Source organism: Epargyreus clarus, unplaced genomic scaffold (genome assembly GCF_041222505.1).
Source record: "Epargyreus clarus isolate Ecla_fem2 unplaced genomic scaffold, WU_Ecla_fem_2.2 ptg000001l, whole genome shotgun sequence".
NCBI lineage: Eukaryota > Metazoa > Arthropoda > Insecta > Lepidoptera > Hesperiidae > Epargyreus > Epargyreus clarus.
Window position 1 is genome coordinate 7,307,768 of NW_027332209.1, and position 12,975 is coordinate 7,320,742.

The 12,975-nt window shown below is 35.3% G+C and overlaps 2 protein-coding genes across 4 annotated transcripts; one reads left to right on the forward strand and one right to left on the reverse strand.

Annotated features, from left to right (window-relative positions):
* Positions 1-1,397: 1,397 nt before the first annotated feature.
* On the reverse strand, positions 1,398-8,755 carry mbt (serine/threonine-protein kinase PAK mbt). Of its 2 annotated transcripts, none has more exons than XM_073075483.1 (9): positions 8,383-8,755; positions 7,880-8,041; positions 6,973-7,552; positions 6,060-6,163; positions 5,104-5,295; positions 4,275-4,451; positions 3,721-3,843; positions 3,174-3,338; positions 1,398-2,547 (listed from the first exon to the last, which is right to left on the reverse strand). In XM_073075483.1, exons 2-9 carry the CDS (start codon positions 8,018-8,020, stop codon positions 2,320-2,322), a joined length of 1,710 nt encoding a protein of 569 aa, XP_072931584.1. In that variant the 5' UTR covers positions 8,021-8,041; positions 8,383-8,755; the 3' UTR covers positions 1,398-2,319. The 2 variants fall into 2 exon arrangements, with proteins under 2 accessions (XP_072931584.1, XP_072931593.1); XM_073075492.1 differs by lacking the exon at positions 8,383-8,755 and adding an exon at positions 8,153-8,176.
* Positions 8,756-9,546: 791 nt separating this feature from the next.
* Positions 9,547-12,968, forward strand: LOC140744052 (CWF19-like protein 2 homolog). 2 transcript variants are annotated; one of them, XM_073075506.1, is made up of 5 exons: positions 9,547-9,911; positions 10,060-10,908; positions 11,222-11,602; positions 11,774-12,112; positions 12,318-12,968. In XM_073075506.1, exons 1-5 carry the CDS (start codon positions 9,843-9,845, stop codon positions 12,465-12,467), a joined length of 1,788 nt encoding a protein of 595 aa, XP_072931607.1. In that variant the 5' UTR covers positions 9,547-9,842; the 3' UTR covers positions 12,468-12,968. The 2 variants fall into 2 exon arrangements, with proteins under 2 accessions (XP_072931607.1, XP_072931615.1); XM_073075514.1 differs by having other exon boundaries at positions 9,547-9,899.
* Positions 12,969-12,975: the final 7 nt, after the last annotated feature.

Genomic DNA, 12,975 nt, shown 5'->3' on the forward strand with positions numbered 1-12,975 from the left:
ATATGTCCCGTTTTTAACTTGAAACAAAACCATTACTTTAATGCCATTCATTATGTCTGCTTATTTAATTTTATAATAATGCGGATATGAATCCATGGATTTATATATCCCTAGACGTATCTGCACCGAAATCCCATTAAACTAATACAATTGATTACAATAATATCAAGAAAGCGTCTTTAGACAAAATATAAGTACAAAAATTTGTATAATACTGAATAATAATAATTAATTTTAGTTTCTTAAGCACTAGTCCTGGCACTTGAATAGCATATAATAAATTTAAAATATGCATTTTATGATTTTAGACCGACAGCCAGTGAATCAATAAAACATTTCTTATGAATCCACTTTTTGTAAAAAATTACTAACAAGATTAAAAACAATGATTTTATCATTTCATGCTGTAAATCTAAGAATTGTACTATAGAGTTGTAAATACTAGAACACACCAAATGGACGGGGATATTTAATTTTAATGAATATTATATGTACTAATCATTATATGTTGCGTCAATATTACTAAGTATATAATATAATAATATACTCAAAGTTATATTTCAACAAATGTGTACAAACAACGTTATCTTGTAATAAAGCAAGATAAATAATTTCAACAATAATAAATGTATGCTCAAGAAAATACAATATTTGTAGAAGTTAATTTAACCATTCAGGTCTAGGAAAGTTAATTTAAGTAAGGAATGTTTAATATAAATAATAGGCACATTATAATACATTACATAATAAATACAAGACACGCGTTCAAAATTAGGCTCATTTCACTGGGTCCACTATATGATAAGTATTAGCATTAGCAACCGCTATATATTTTAGTTTGTATTACATAATTTCATATTTAGCCTGAAGACTGACAATATCACAACCCTAACAATAGCTGCCAATGAAATATTTTCAAAAATACTTATTTTTACAACCATCCAAGTCTCCATAATATATTTTGAATTATATTTGTATAAATAGTTCAATAATGCAATTAAGTAATAGCCAAAGGTTTAGCTTTCAAAGATTTCTTTTAAGAATCTTAAATAAAAACATTAATAAAATGGTTACATTGTCATGGTATCAGAGGCATAAAGTGACCAAGATGAGTCACTTTTAGGGGGCGGCAAAATTTCCATGCTACTCCATACGTAAAGTTGTTAAGCTCATTGGAATCACAATGACTTAAGGAGCTATTTAGGTTACATGAGAATTATTTTAGTAATTTTCAAGTCCCTTCTCAGCTCAATTCGTCATTTTTTGCACTTGTACGTGTAATTTTGAAGGGGCTATTTAATAATTAGTTGGTTGGTAGCAAATGGTTGTTTTATGAAGGATCATAAAATGGGCCCGATAAGGGGTGCATGCCGGGCAATTATACAGAGTGAGATTTGTTTCCGCTGAAGCAAAATTTTACAAATACAGCTTTTTCGTATAGGAAAATCTTTTTATCGTCGATCTATTCCCAATTGTGAGGTGTCATTGTAAAGAGTAGCAAAGATTATTTTTGTAAATAGCTAGATCCATTTCTGATTCTCAGGGCGACCCAACACGACGCCGCAATGAAGAAGTCATTGCATTTGTATGGGCTTGATTGTGTCCTTCCAAAGCAAGCGCTCGTGACCGCAACTGGACGCGGTAGTGTTGCGTTTTGTGTGCCAGCCCCGGTAGTTGAGGAAGATCGTAGTGCTGGTGTGGCTGGTGTAGCGCCATGGGTATGGCATGAGCCGTCACAACCCTGGTAGTGGCGTCGTGTGCTGTCACTGCGGATGGAGATGCTGGTCAGGCTGGTGCTACGTTACTCGTGACGTATCCGCCACCACGCCAGTAGCGGCGTCGTGCGCTATCTTTAGTGGTTACTATGGAAATGGTGCTGGTGCGACTAGTGCGGCGTCACGAGCGGCACTAGCCGCCACGACTCGGTAGCGGCGTTATGTGCTAGCTGTAGCGGTCACTGCGAATGTTGACGCTGGCGGGGCTGGTGCTACGTCACTCGTGACGTAACCACCACCACGCCGGAAGCGGCGTCGTGTGCTATCCAGAGCGGTCACTGCGGATGGTGGTGTTGGTGGGGCTGGTGCTACGTCACGAATGGCACGAACCAACACCACGCAGGCAGTTGCGTCGTGTTCTAGGTGCAGCGGTCACTGCGGATGGTGGTGCTGGTGCTGCACCATGAGCGGCACAAGCAGACAACACGCCTGTAGCGTTGTCGTGTGCTATCCTGAGCGGTCACTGCGCATGATGAGGCTGGTGCTACGTCACTCGTGACGTAACCCCCACCACGCCGGTAGCATCGTGTGCTAGGTGCAGCGGTCACTGCGGATGGTGGTGCTGGTGCGGCTGGTGCTGCGCCATGAGCGGCACGAGCAGCGCGGGCGGGCCGGCGCGGCGCAGGAAGGGGTGGTGCAGCAGGCGCGCGGCGGGCTGGCGCTGCGCCGGGTCCCGCACCAGCGCGCACTCCAGGAACGCCAGCAGGTCCGCCGGGCAGCGAGCGGCGCCGCGCGGTCGAGGCGGCGGCATGTCGCGGATCCGGCGCATCGCCTGATATCACACATTAATTATTAACATATCACATGTATTTTATTTTTTACTAGCTGACCCGGCAAACGTTGTTGCCATATAAATAAAAAAATGTTAAGGGTAAACAACCCTTCCCACTAAGGGGTATGAAAAATAGATAGTAGACCTTAGACCTACTGAATATGCATATAAAATTTGGTGAAAATCAGTAAAACCGTTTCGCAGGAGTACAGAACCTAACATTGTGACACGAGAATTTTATATATAGGATAATATTGGAGTAGCATACGAGCATGCAGTCCACCTAATGGTAAGTGGCCACTGCCGCTCATATACATCTGTGTGGAGTCCTGTCTGACATGGACCAACTCCAAATAGAAAAGGGTTTCATTACAAGCTGAGCACTAAGATGGTCATTGGTCAACTTTTATGTAATTCAGCCTGGAAGAAGGTGACCCTAAAACATCTAGATTTTCCTACCCTTCATAGACATAAGTCAGTCAATAACACTAGCAGAAAAATCAGATGAATATTGTCAAAACTAAAAATTACAAAATATAAATAAGTATGGAAGGTAATATAACATGGGAAGTTACTATTATAAATGTATACAAACATATAATTTATAAATTTGGACATTTTTGTACCTGCAATGGTGGTTCATTGAAGAATGGTGGTTCACCATCAACCATTTCTATGAGCATGATGCCAAGAGACCACACATCCACTTCAGGTCCATATGGCAGTCTGGATATAACTTCAGGGGACATCCAATATGGTGTTCCCACCAATGATTTTCTCTTTGGGAGTTCCTGAAATAAAATAATTTAATGATTAACATCAATTCAGCCCATAATTTCGAAACAACATTAGCATTATGCATTAAAATGCATTAGCTACATCACAGACGAAAAAAAAAGTACATTATCATTGGTCATTTCTAATAAGTAACTTGAAGGTTTGTTAGGAATCCTATCCAATAATAATCATAGATGCAGGGTATTGTGAGGATTATGTCTGCATTCTTCAGACGAGACTATAATTGCAGTCATCTCTGACATAAATCAGAAATAAATGTACAGATAATGATTCTATTATCAAGACCTTAACAATAAACCTGTAATTTAAAAATATTTATCATACCAAAAGGAAAGATGACAAAAACTGTGGTAAAAGTGAAGTCATTGCTCTTACCTGGGAGACTTGAGCACAGAAGCCAAAATCAGATAACTTCACGCGACCATCCTCAGTCATAAGAATGGAGTCAGATTTGATATCTCTGTGTATGACACCTTGACCATGTAGAAATGCCAAAGCCTGAAAAGAATATCACGGTATATAAGCACTGAATAATTTTATTTCTACTATTATATGTAAGTCTGTTTGGATAATTAATAAACATGAATATGAGAGGAAATTCATCCAGTTAAGTGACTTTAGTTAATGAAATTAATCTTTAAAAGAAAGTTGCTAGATTGAGAATTCTCCATAAAGTTTTAATAGGTGATACAGTTATCCTTAATATAACTAATTATAATTTGTGGGAAGTTCACTGGGTCAGGTCTGGTTAAATAAAATATGTATGCATAGCAATGCAATAAGATCTTTGATTTTTCATCAACAATTCCCAGGAATTTATCGTTTTTATTTGAAAAATATTACTTTCTTGCGCCAAATTAGCTCAAATTAAATTTTAAGGATAATAGTAATGAAATATAACTAAAATGGGCACTCGAAGTCCTATTTACCTTAAGGCACTGCTTGCAAACAGTGGCGATCTGCTCTGGATCCATTCGCGCGCGGGTCACTATCTGAGTGAGCGACGCGCCCGCCATATACTCCATTACCACCCACAGCTCGTCACCGACCAGGTATGACGCGTGCATCTGGACTATGTTCGGGTGTGGGTAGTCGCGCATTATCACCTGCACATATTAAATGGTGTTCAAAGTATGAAATTGTTGACAGCGGGAGTAGAACGACTGAACGAAGACTGACTGCAGTATGCCTTAAGGGAAGCCTATGTCAAATAGCAGGATATAAAGGCCGATGTAATAAAAATAATGGTGATGATGATCTTAATCATAACATAATTAGGCATGTAATACATTTTTGTCATGATATGATTTGTTTTATGGTTAATATGACAAAAAGAGACAGTATTATTCACAAGTACATATTTATTGATTTAAGTAACGGATTAATAACCTGAAGATAACAAATATTACTTATAATCAGCAATCAATGTTAAAAATGAATAAGATTATAACAAAGCATTATCTTTTTACAAAAATGGAAGTAAACACTGAATAAATAAACCAAGAACTATGTAGTTAATGCTAAGTGTTGCTATTTGTAAGCAGGTGGAGAATACTACAAGCTTGACCTCTACAAACGCACCATTTTTATAAGACTAAATATTTGTGAGTGGCTTTATATAAGATCTATTTCACTGGTGTACTTCCAGAAACGATATCTTACAATGAATCATTTTGTAAATAAACCCTCAATGTAGTATGTGTATGTGTATGTTGTATCTAACACCCCTAAGTCCTCCAGTCCTGCTACAATACTCACCACTTCATTAAAGAGCAGCTCGCGGCGTTGCTGCTTACGGAGGTTCATCATTTTGACGGCAACACGTTGTCTAGTACGAAGGTCGGTAGCAGCACACACCACGCCCGTGCTGCCCTCGCCGATCTTACTGAAGCCAGCCAGCGTTTCACGAGGGTCACCCTCGCTAACCACCAATCGGAGCGCCGCACGGAACTGATAACATTGAAAATGATATATTAGAACGCTTTTTACACTCATAACCCAATAGGATTCCTTATAACTTAGGTGCCACAAACACAAACATAAATACAGGAACATCCAAGTTCAAATTTAAATTTAAATTCGTCATTAGAATGTATAACTTTGTAACTACTTGATGAGAGTTATCTTTAAATATGTGCCAACATCTAAAAATTACAAAGACAAAGGTAATAGTAACAGTAACTCCAGAATGTCGAACCTTGCAGAGGATATTTAGAATAAATTATCATTATGATGGGTATTGAAATTTAAACAAATGAGTTTTTGTTAGCCTCTTTAGAGATTAGTTCATAATATCTCAGTACTTGAAATTGCCTTGTCTAATGCCCATTCCCATTGAAATGAAATGAAATATATTTATTTTATATAGGCCAACGGCGGCACTTACAAATTGTCAGTTACAATATTTTCTTAAACTACTACCGGATCGGAACGCGACCTCTACTGAGAAGATCCGGTAAGAAACTCAGTGGGTTTGTCTTTTTTAATTTTAAAAATAATTATTCTCTTTTTATTTATTTTTTTTAAATGCCATTATTTTTACATATAATTAATAAAGCATTAGCTCCAGTAAATTTACGAATATTAATTTACGAATGACCTGTCAAATCAAAGACCAATTTCTGTTATACTGCTACTTAATGATCAGACAAAAAAACACGAATGATATATTCATGTACTATTTTTAACATCTTATATTAAGAACATGATCTAACCTGTTCATGAGTCAATCGGAGTTCATGTTTGGAGGCAGCGAGGGGCAGGTGAGGGGCGCCGGGCGGTACTCCGTGCTGGTGACGCGTTGTCGGGTATGCATCGCCTATATTAGGCAAAAACAGCGATTGTGAAAAACAGTAATAGCCTAATGGTTTGAAACTCAATTTTACATTAGAGACGGTCCAAAATTCGAATCCACACACCTCTGAATTTTCGAACTTAACACATAATAACAGAAATTATTATTACTTGCTTAAACAGTGAAGATATTTTTCAACAGTATTTTGTGAGATAAACAAATACATAAGTCCATACTACTAAAGTAACTAAGACATTAAAATTTAGAAAAAAAATATAATATACCACATAAATTAAAGTCATATAGCAGTAGTGGTAGTACATACATTACACATAATGTATAAATTATTGCAAAGCCTTAATTATGAAATCAAAATCTATGCAATTATTAAGTAAAGATAATGATTACAAAATAATTTGTGCAAGTTTTAAATTAATACAAGATTTCCCAAATATACCATATCTGTTTTGTGTCAGTTAATGTGCTGTACATTTTTATCTTTTTGGGACAATAAACTCATCAATTTAAGGAGCCGCTCTTATCTATTAACCTCACTGTGATAAAAAAAATTAAAACACATTTGTGTGACATTGTTATGTAACCACTTTGTGCATTTAGATTGACATAATTGGTTAATTGGCCACCTATTAACTGATGCTACACCTGCATATAGAATGAAATATACAATTTTTATGCATTCATACAAAAGTAATTCAAGCAGTCTGAACAGAGTAAACACATTTAAGACCCACTCAAGTAAATTTCTTGATTGGATGTAAGAAATCCGTACTATCAGCAATAACAAAAATGAAGCAACATATGAAATTCCATACCCATATTGACATTATTTCCATTCAATCCGTGTTGAGGTACATGTGAAATTGTTTGCGGAGGATGGTTATGTTGATAAGGCACATTCGCATTCTGTATGTTCTGATAAGTAATTACTGCTTGCTGGTTATCATTTGTTTCCGCCACAGCTCTCACTGCCGTGTCATGAGCGTGTTGAGACCATTCTACTGGGGACTCCGTGATGGGTTTGTTCAAGGTGTAGTTGCTTTGTTCACGTCGTAAACTAGGATACTGTTGGGGAGCTGGAGGCACAGGCGGTGATTCTTCAGGTACTGACGGTGGTATATTTGGCTGGTTCCGGAAATCTCTTCTAATACGTGGAGGGCTAGTGCTCCTTAAGGAGTTAGATCGAGCCACATTGGATGTCTTTGGCAACACAACCCCGTTCTGAACGGGCTGTTGTGTTGTATTAGTGGATACGGGACGAGGGACTGATGCCACTGAGGCTACTGATGCTGATCTATGATCTCCTCTAACAATCGTTTTTAGATCCAATATCTCAGTAGGTGTAATCTCTGAGGGGTCAACCAATGGCAATGGTCTGTTAGTTGATTTTAGTATCTGTAATAAACACAAAGTTTTATAAGTATATTTTAATACAATATAACTTATTACCAGGAGAAGTTCATTGTATTTTAAGCTGTAACCAAGACAGCTTATTAATTCACAGTAAGCAGTGTGAATATCTCAACTTTCAATTCAAACGTGAAGACTACAGACGGACACCATTTGCATACCTTTTTACTTGATTGTTTTAAATTGCAGTATGGTTTAAATATTTGTTTTACTCATTCATTTATAAGTGAATAGTTTGTGTTTGCTGAGCTTTAATTGCAATACAAGGCTATGTCTCAATCAGCCAAATTGTATCATTTATTTTATGTTTACCTGGTTATTTCCAACAAGTGAAGCCCACTGCAATGGCAGTCCCACAAACTTTCCTTCCCTCTTATCAAATCCTGTGTGGACTCTGTGCTCGAAGTTACTTGGTGGTGATATCAGTGGCTTCTTCTTTTTTTTAGAGAACATACTGCTAACTGACTGGTATCACTAAAAACATAAAGAAATACAATATCACACAATGCATCAAGAACAAAATCGAATACTTTAATAGTTTTAAACTTTCAACACTACAAGAGGCCAAAAAAACACTTGACATACCCAGAGGTGATTCACGCATTGAACACTTCTGGGTATGTCAAGTATTCGCGCTTCACAAACATCAAACAATGCCAGTGGGCTCGATAAACAATAGAAAAAGTACTTTATAATCAATGCGTAGATGTCCAGCGATCAATAATTACCTACCTGCATGTCGTAAGTAGTTAAGTACGAGTTTAGAATTCACAATAACTAAATATTCAATGAGTGAAAACATGCACGTTACGTACCAATATTTGAATATATTGAAGTAACTCGAACACCGAAACGTATCTCGATCTAAATACCTTTTATAACACTAACAAATCATAATCATTCACAAAACGTACAAAGTTTACTGTTTCCTCCGAATAAGATTTCACTTTTTACACCAACTTAAAAGGTGCATTGCGCTGGACGTAAACAAGTACGCAGTACATCTTGGTATTCAATTTTCATTGAAAACTCGTTATTAACTTTAATTCTATTCGCTTAAACATTTTTTATACATTGCTCTTCCCAGTTCCAGTAATCAAATTATTTATTTTACGTGTAGATATACTATGTAGATTGTAGATACGGTAGCTATAGGTATAGGATTGTATTGTATTGTATCATCTATAAATATCGCTCATATTATTTATAGAGGAATCCAATGATTTTTTATGGGAAAGAAATATTGTCTATAACTACGATTACCTGTAGACCTTTTTACACAGTTGTACAACCAAGATGATCTTTACAACGTTTAATACTATTTTATAGAATATGAAATATTTATCCTAAAACTAAAAGCGAACCAAGTAAAAAACAAGTTTCCTAAGTGAGAATATTTAATATTTATTTATTACATTACTACAAAAATACGTAAATAAGAAACTTTTAATAACTTTCGAAATAACTAAATAATTACTTTTAATGTATATTACAACTTTAATATATGTACATTATTACAAAAAATATATATAAATAAAATGAACAATCTGTAATAGCCATGTTTGGCACGGTTCTCAAAACGCTGCCGGCGTTACCCTGTTTTTATTCCTTTCCTTTTTTGTTATAGTTCGCGTAAAACTGCTAGTCCTGACCTGCGAATATAGGTTACTATACTCTTTGCTGCGAACCATCCCAAGTATGCTAAACCGTGATTAAAGCCAAGAGTATAGTAACCTGTTAAAGCATTAACAAACATTTCAACATTAGAGTCTATCAGTCGGATTCAGTCGGCAATCAATGAAAAACTGTCTGGCCGACCTAAAGTGAACGAGCGTTTTGTTGTCTATTAAAGATAATTAGTCTGTGTCCACTGTCCATACAGATTACAGAGTACGAGTAAAATATCATTTCAAATTATGTATGAGTTACTCTATGATATGATATACATAATTTTGTTTAGTCGTCTGTATTTTTTTTCAAGACTTCATGTTGACATTTGTTTCAGAATACTTGTTTGAGAAGTTGAGTAAAAGTAAATCGTAAAATATATTCTCGTTGAAGTTAAGTTGAAACCGAGTAAACGTTGTGGTTCTATTCTCTTTGAGATCGAGATCTTAAGAAGCAAATTACATTAATAAACGAAATATTAGTGTAATCAAATAAATTAGTTTTTAGCTTCCTTCGTGGTGGTAGTCTGGGTTGTTGTTTTTGCTATTTAACGCAAATAAAACTGAATTATAAAAGGATTTTTGCAAAGATTTATTAATCTAACAATATGGATGATAGGAGAAATGCACTGTTAGAACGTCCTAGGAAGAAGAAAATTAGGCGTGTAAGCGTCAATGTAAGTACATATTGGTTAAGAAGTTTAAATACAAAAGCACCTCATTCTTGACTCTTGAAGGGTCAACAGTTGATTGTGGGACAAAATATAAATACAGGTTACTATTTTGTATTTCGATATTTGTGAGTTAATGTTTTGGGTGTTTTAGTCTTCAGGTCCCAGCAGCTCAGAATCAGACGAATGGGTAGAGAAAAAGGTGGAACGAAACTCTAATGCATCAACAAGTCGTGATGATTGGATGTCAATGGGCGGTGCATTAAAAACCTTTACAAAGGACGACATCAAACCCAAACGCGAGGACAATGACAAGAAACGCATTGATTCATACAATCCCTCGACTAGCAGCAGAGAGCTCAACCCTTACTGGAAAAATGGTGGAACTGGCATACCTCAAACATCAGAACAATTTCGAAAATCGAATACTTTCATAAAACCAAAAGATGAAGATAGTTATTATTCGAAATCTGATTCAAACTCGAAAAGCTCAAAACATAGGTCTAGGCACGGTTCTAAAAGAAGACATGATGAGAAAAGAAAAGATGACACATATGGCAAATCTTACAATTGGAAAAAGAAAGATGATTATTCTTTAGAATATGAATCATCGGTCTATAAGGAAACAGTTGACAAAATCAAATTGGACACAGATAAACAAAATACAGTTGTAACAAATAATTTGTGTTTAAGTGATGAAAAGTTGAATAAACTGGCTGCCAAGATTGTAAAAGCAGAGATAATGGGTGATGCAAAATTAGTAATAGAATTGAAAGCAAAATTACAAGCTGCCAAGGATTATAGAAAACAGAATCCTGATCATAAACCTACAAATGTAGATAAAGAAGCAGTATTACTGATAAAAACAACTCCATCGGGTAGCAGTAGACCTGTGGTGGATTATGGTGATAATATTGATAAGAAAGGAAAAGTCAAAACCCATAATGCTAGTGGAAGAGTCAACTACTTTGCAAATGATGACAAATATGACATATCAAGAATGGTGAGTGTGTTTATTCTAATATTTTGAATATTTAATCCAATAACCATTTGTTTAAATTCACATGTGAATGGAAAATGCTAGTTTTCTATAACTTGTTGATTCATTAGTAAATGAATATTTTTTAATCATCATTAACCAATGTCTCTCCCACTGTTGGGCATAGGTCTCTCCTCTTACATAATAAAAAGATTAGGCTATAGTCCACTGCTCTAAGTGCAAATAGGCAGACTTCACATACCTTTGAATTTTTTTTTATATGACTGTATTATAAATGTACTTCTCGTCTTCTACATTTAAAAACAATTTGTTACAGTTTGAACAAGAAAAATATGGTTCAAATCATAAAGATGAAGTACAGTTTGCTATGGCTGCGAGTAAATGCAAGGAGTCAGACAATCTTGAAGATTTGTTTGAGGAGAGAATATCACAAAATAAACGAGCAGTTAAAGAGTCAAAACTTGATGAGAAATATGCTATAAGGCAGAATATTAAGATGGAGAGGTCTCAGGAGAATTGTAAATATTGCTTTGAATCTAAGAGTATGTTAAAACACCTCATGATAAGCTGTGGCAGTAAAGTTTACTTGTCATTACCAGCAAAGAGATCATTAGTTGAAGGACACTGTATAATAACAACAATACACCATCATCCATGTGTTACTTCTGTAGATGAAGATGTCTGGGAGGAAATAATGGTAAGCAACTTTATTTTTTTATCTTTATATGTGTAGTATATAATGTAAGTAAGACTGTTGTTTGTTTTCCTTACAAGTAAAATGGTCCCTGTATATAATATGCAAAATAAATGACATGTTATATGAACTTTTTAATTTAAAGGATAAAATAATTCTGCTTTTCTTTTACAGACTTATCGTAATATGATCACTCAGTTTTTTAACAAACAAGACAAAGATGTAGTATTTTTTGAAACAGCAATTAAATTGTTCAGATTTCCACATTTGGCTATAAATTGTGTGCCTTTACCTAGAGATGTTGGTGACATGGCAGCCATATATTTTAAGAAGGCACTTCTTGAATGTGAAACTGAGTGGTCTATGAACAAGAAAGTTATAGAGTTGAAAGGAAAGAATGTTAGGAAAGGTGTGCCAAAGGGGTTACCTTATTTTTGGGTAGATTTTGGAATGGACCCAGGGTTTGCCCATGTTATTGAAGATCAACATGACTTCCCAGAAACATTTGCACAGGTATGCAAAATTTATTTTTAATTTTATTATTGATTACTAGCTGACTCAGCAAACTTTGTACCGCCTCAGAATCTATTTATGAAATATTTTTCATACATAAACCTTCCCTGGACTTCCACAAATTATTCTAAACTAAAATTAGCCAAATCAATTTTATATATATAAGGTTCAAACTATTTGGTACTTCAAATGATTTATTTTACAGCAAATAATTGGTGGAATGTTGGATTTAGACCATCGTCTGTGGAAGAACCCTCAAGGAGAAATCGGAGAGGCGCAAAGGAAGAAAGTTTTGGAATTCTTAAAAGAGTGGAAGCCTTTTGAATCTATGTTTAAAAGTGATACAAAAAGCTAACAGTTAATATCTAATAGTGGAAGTACAGTTCCTGAATTACAGAAAGATACCCCACTCATAAACAATTCTAACAATAGTACTATGGACATTAATTTAGTTGTAAGTGAAGTAATGAAGGTGATGAAATGTGTAGTAGAACCGTTAGAACAAAAAATAAATGCTCTTGTAGAAACTGTTCAAACATTGCAGTCACAGATAAATTCGGCTTGTATGAACAATTACTATCAGTATACATCTAAACCTACTTGTACATATCACCAAGGATGGTAACAAATGTGGAACTGGAAATATCATCTTTATAATTACTTTCTACAATACAGTACAAACAATACAGGTGAAAAAGTATATTTTTGCAGTAGTGCCTTGTTTTGTATTGTTTTAAATATAAGAAATGTAATATTAATGTTGGCATTAAAATTCTATATGAGTCAGTCATGATGTATGGATACTTTTAAGTCTTTATATTCAAGGTTTGTGTTAACATTAAAAGCTAGTCTTAAGTTTGATT

Excerpts from the sequence above, each read along its gene's own strand:
- mbt (XM_073075483.1), bottom strand. The coding sequence starts at position 8,020 with ATGTTCTCTAAAAAAAAGAAGAAGCCACTGATATCACCACCAAGTAAC. Across the intron at positions 7,553-7,879 it reads CACTTGTTGGAAATAACCAG|ATACTAAAATCAACTAACAG; the intron begins GTAAACATAAAA and ends TGTTTATTACAG. Across the intron at positions 6,164-6,972 it reads TGGAAATAATGTCAATATGG|GCGATGCATACCCGACAACG; the intron begins GTATGGAATTTC and ends TGCCTAATATAG.
- LOC140744052 (XM_073075506.1), top strand. The coding sequence starts at position 9,843 with ATGGATGATAGGAGAAATGCACTGTTAGAACGTCCTAGGAAGAAGAAA. Across the intron at positions 9,912-10,059 it reads TTAGGCGTGTAAGCGTCAAT|TCTTCAGGTCCCAGCAGCTC; the intron begins GTAAGTACATAT and ends TGGGTGTTTTAG. Across the intron at positions 12,113-12,317 it reads TCCCAGAAACATTTGCACAG|CAAATAATTGGTGGAATGTT; the intron begins GTATGCAAAATT and ends TTTATTTTACAG.